Source organism: Sinocyclocheilus anshuiensis, unplaced genomic scaffold (assembly GCF_001515605.1).
Source record: "Sinocyclocheilus anshuiensis isolate Anshui unplaced genomic scaffold, SAMN03320099.WGS_v1.1 scaffold1272, whole genome shotgun sequence".
Taxonomy (NCBI): domain Eukaryota; kingdom Metazoa; phylum Chordata; class Actinopteri; order Cypriniformes; family Cyprinidae; genus Sinocyclocheilus; species Sinocyclocheilus anshuiensis.
In genome coordinates this window covers 425,606-427,187 of record NW_015547713.1, presented here as the reverse complement: position 1 = coordinate 427,187, position 1,582 = coordinate 425,606, and the positions used below count along the sequence as shown (strand labels likewise).

Sequence of the window (1,582 nt, the reverse complement as noted above, 5' to 3'; positions counted from 1 at the left end):
AAAGATAATAAAAAAAAAAAAAGTTTGCTACAGTAATATGTTTTCAAGCTAAATAGTAGCCTGAGACTGTGATCTGTCAGATTTAGTTTGGTTGTTCTGTTGTTGTTCACCTTTGCTCTTTTGAAAAGAGATTATGACTTCAGTAATAGTGACATCAGGGTTTTTCGCTCAGAATGTTAAAGGTTAGATGAAATTATAAAGGCTAGATGAAATTATTCCATGTGTTTAGCGGAGGAGAGAGCTTGAGGCACTGTGCGTCTGTCTCTCTTGCAGGATTTTCCTATTGTGAGTCATTCATTAGCTCAAGCACACACTTTTAAACAACTATTAAAACAACTTCTGAAAGGGAAAATTGGTCTAATTGGACACAGTGGGAAGGTTAACACCATCAACTGAATTAAAGTGTTTGGTTTTTTTTCCTCTGAGCTTTGAAATGAAGGGGTGGGGGAGGCTTTTCTCTGACCCCTGGTCAGAGTTTAATGATTCATTTCCTAACCATCAGATTCAAGCCCCTCAAAAGGTGAACTTTGGGAGGAGAGAGCTTGAGGCACTGTGCGTCTGTCTCTCTTGCAGGATTTTCCTATTGTGAGTCATTCATTAGCTCAAGCACACACTTTTAAACAACTATTAAAACAACTTCTGAAAGGGAAAATTGGTCTAATTGGACACAGTGGGAAGGTTAACACCGTCTCAACAGAGGTACCAAAAAGTTCAGAGGGCGAAACCGGGGCGTCGAGAAGAAAGCCCCTTTCTTTCCTCCCGATGTCTGCCAGGTTCACCCACAGATGCCTCTTCGTCAGTACCATAGATCGCCATGGATCTGCCAATAGCAGAGGCGGCCTGCTTAGTAGCACGGAGAGCGAAATCCGTGGTGCGGCGCAACTCAGCAACCTCATCAGGAAAAAGGCCCTCGCCTTTATCCAGGTCTTTCAGCAGGTCAGCCTGGTATGCCTGGAGCACTGTCTTATATGAAACACAGGAAGAAAGGAAGGCTCACCTGAGCTGGAGGGATATGGCCAGAAAAATAACGTTCATCGAGATACTCGCGACGTCACTTTCTTCACCCGCTTCACGGCAAGAAAAGCCTCGCCGTGGCGCGATCCATAATTTCCAAAAGCTCATCATACGCTGGGCAGGAGGATTGGGAAGGCTCAGCCTCAGTTTCTTCACCCTCCTCAGACATTTCCTGCTCTTCCTGTGCTGAACCCAGCAGAGCACTGGCCCCTGGATCAGAAGATGTTAAAGAAATAACATCATCCTCCAGCGGCTCATTCTCATGCACAGCCGACGATCGCGAAAGGGAAACCCCTCTTCAAACTCATCGGCCAGATCCACATGCGATCCCCACGAGCTCATTCCCTTCCGTGCCTCAGCAGCGGCGGGTCCTGAATCGCGGGAAGCAGACGGCTGCCCCTCTTTCCTCGAAAAAAGAGAAAAACGAGAGCGGAGCTTTCTCATCGAAAAACGCTCACAATGCACGCAAATCGCCCCCTCAAGGACGTCGCGTGCGTGCTCCTCGCCCAAACACAAAACGCAGAGATCGTGTGTGTCATCAGGTGTCAAATAGCGACGACACGGATGC

General features: G+C 47.2%; 1 protein-coding gene across 1 annotated transcript in view; it reads right to left on the bottom strand.

The window, feature by feature from the left end:
* The window catches only part of LOC107704081 (aromatic-L-amino-acid decarboxylase-like), an 18,650-nt gene extending 17,834 nt beyond the window's left edge, over nucleotides 1-816 (bottom strand). The window contains exon 1 of the mRNA XM_016506925.1: nucleotides 784-816. Coding sequence (XP_016362411.1) covers nucleotides 784-816 — 33 coding nt within the window. The remainder of the gene's footprint in view (nucleotides 1-783) is intronic.
* Nucleotides 817-1,582: the final 766 nt, after the last annotated feature.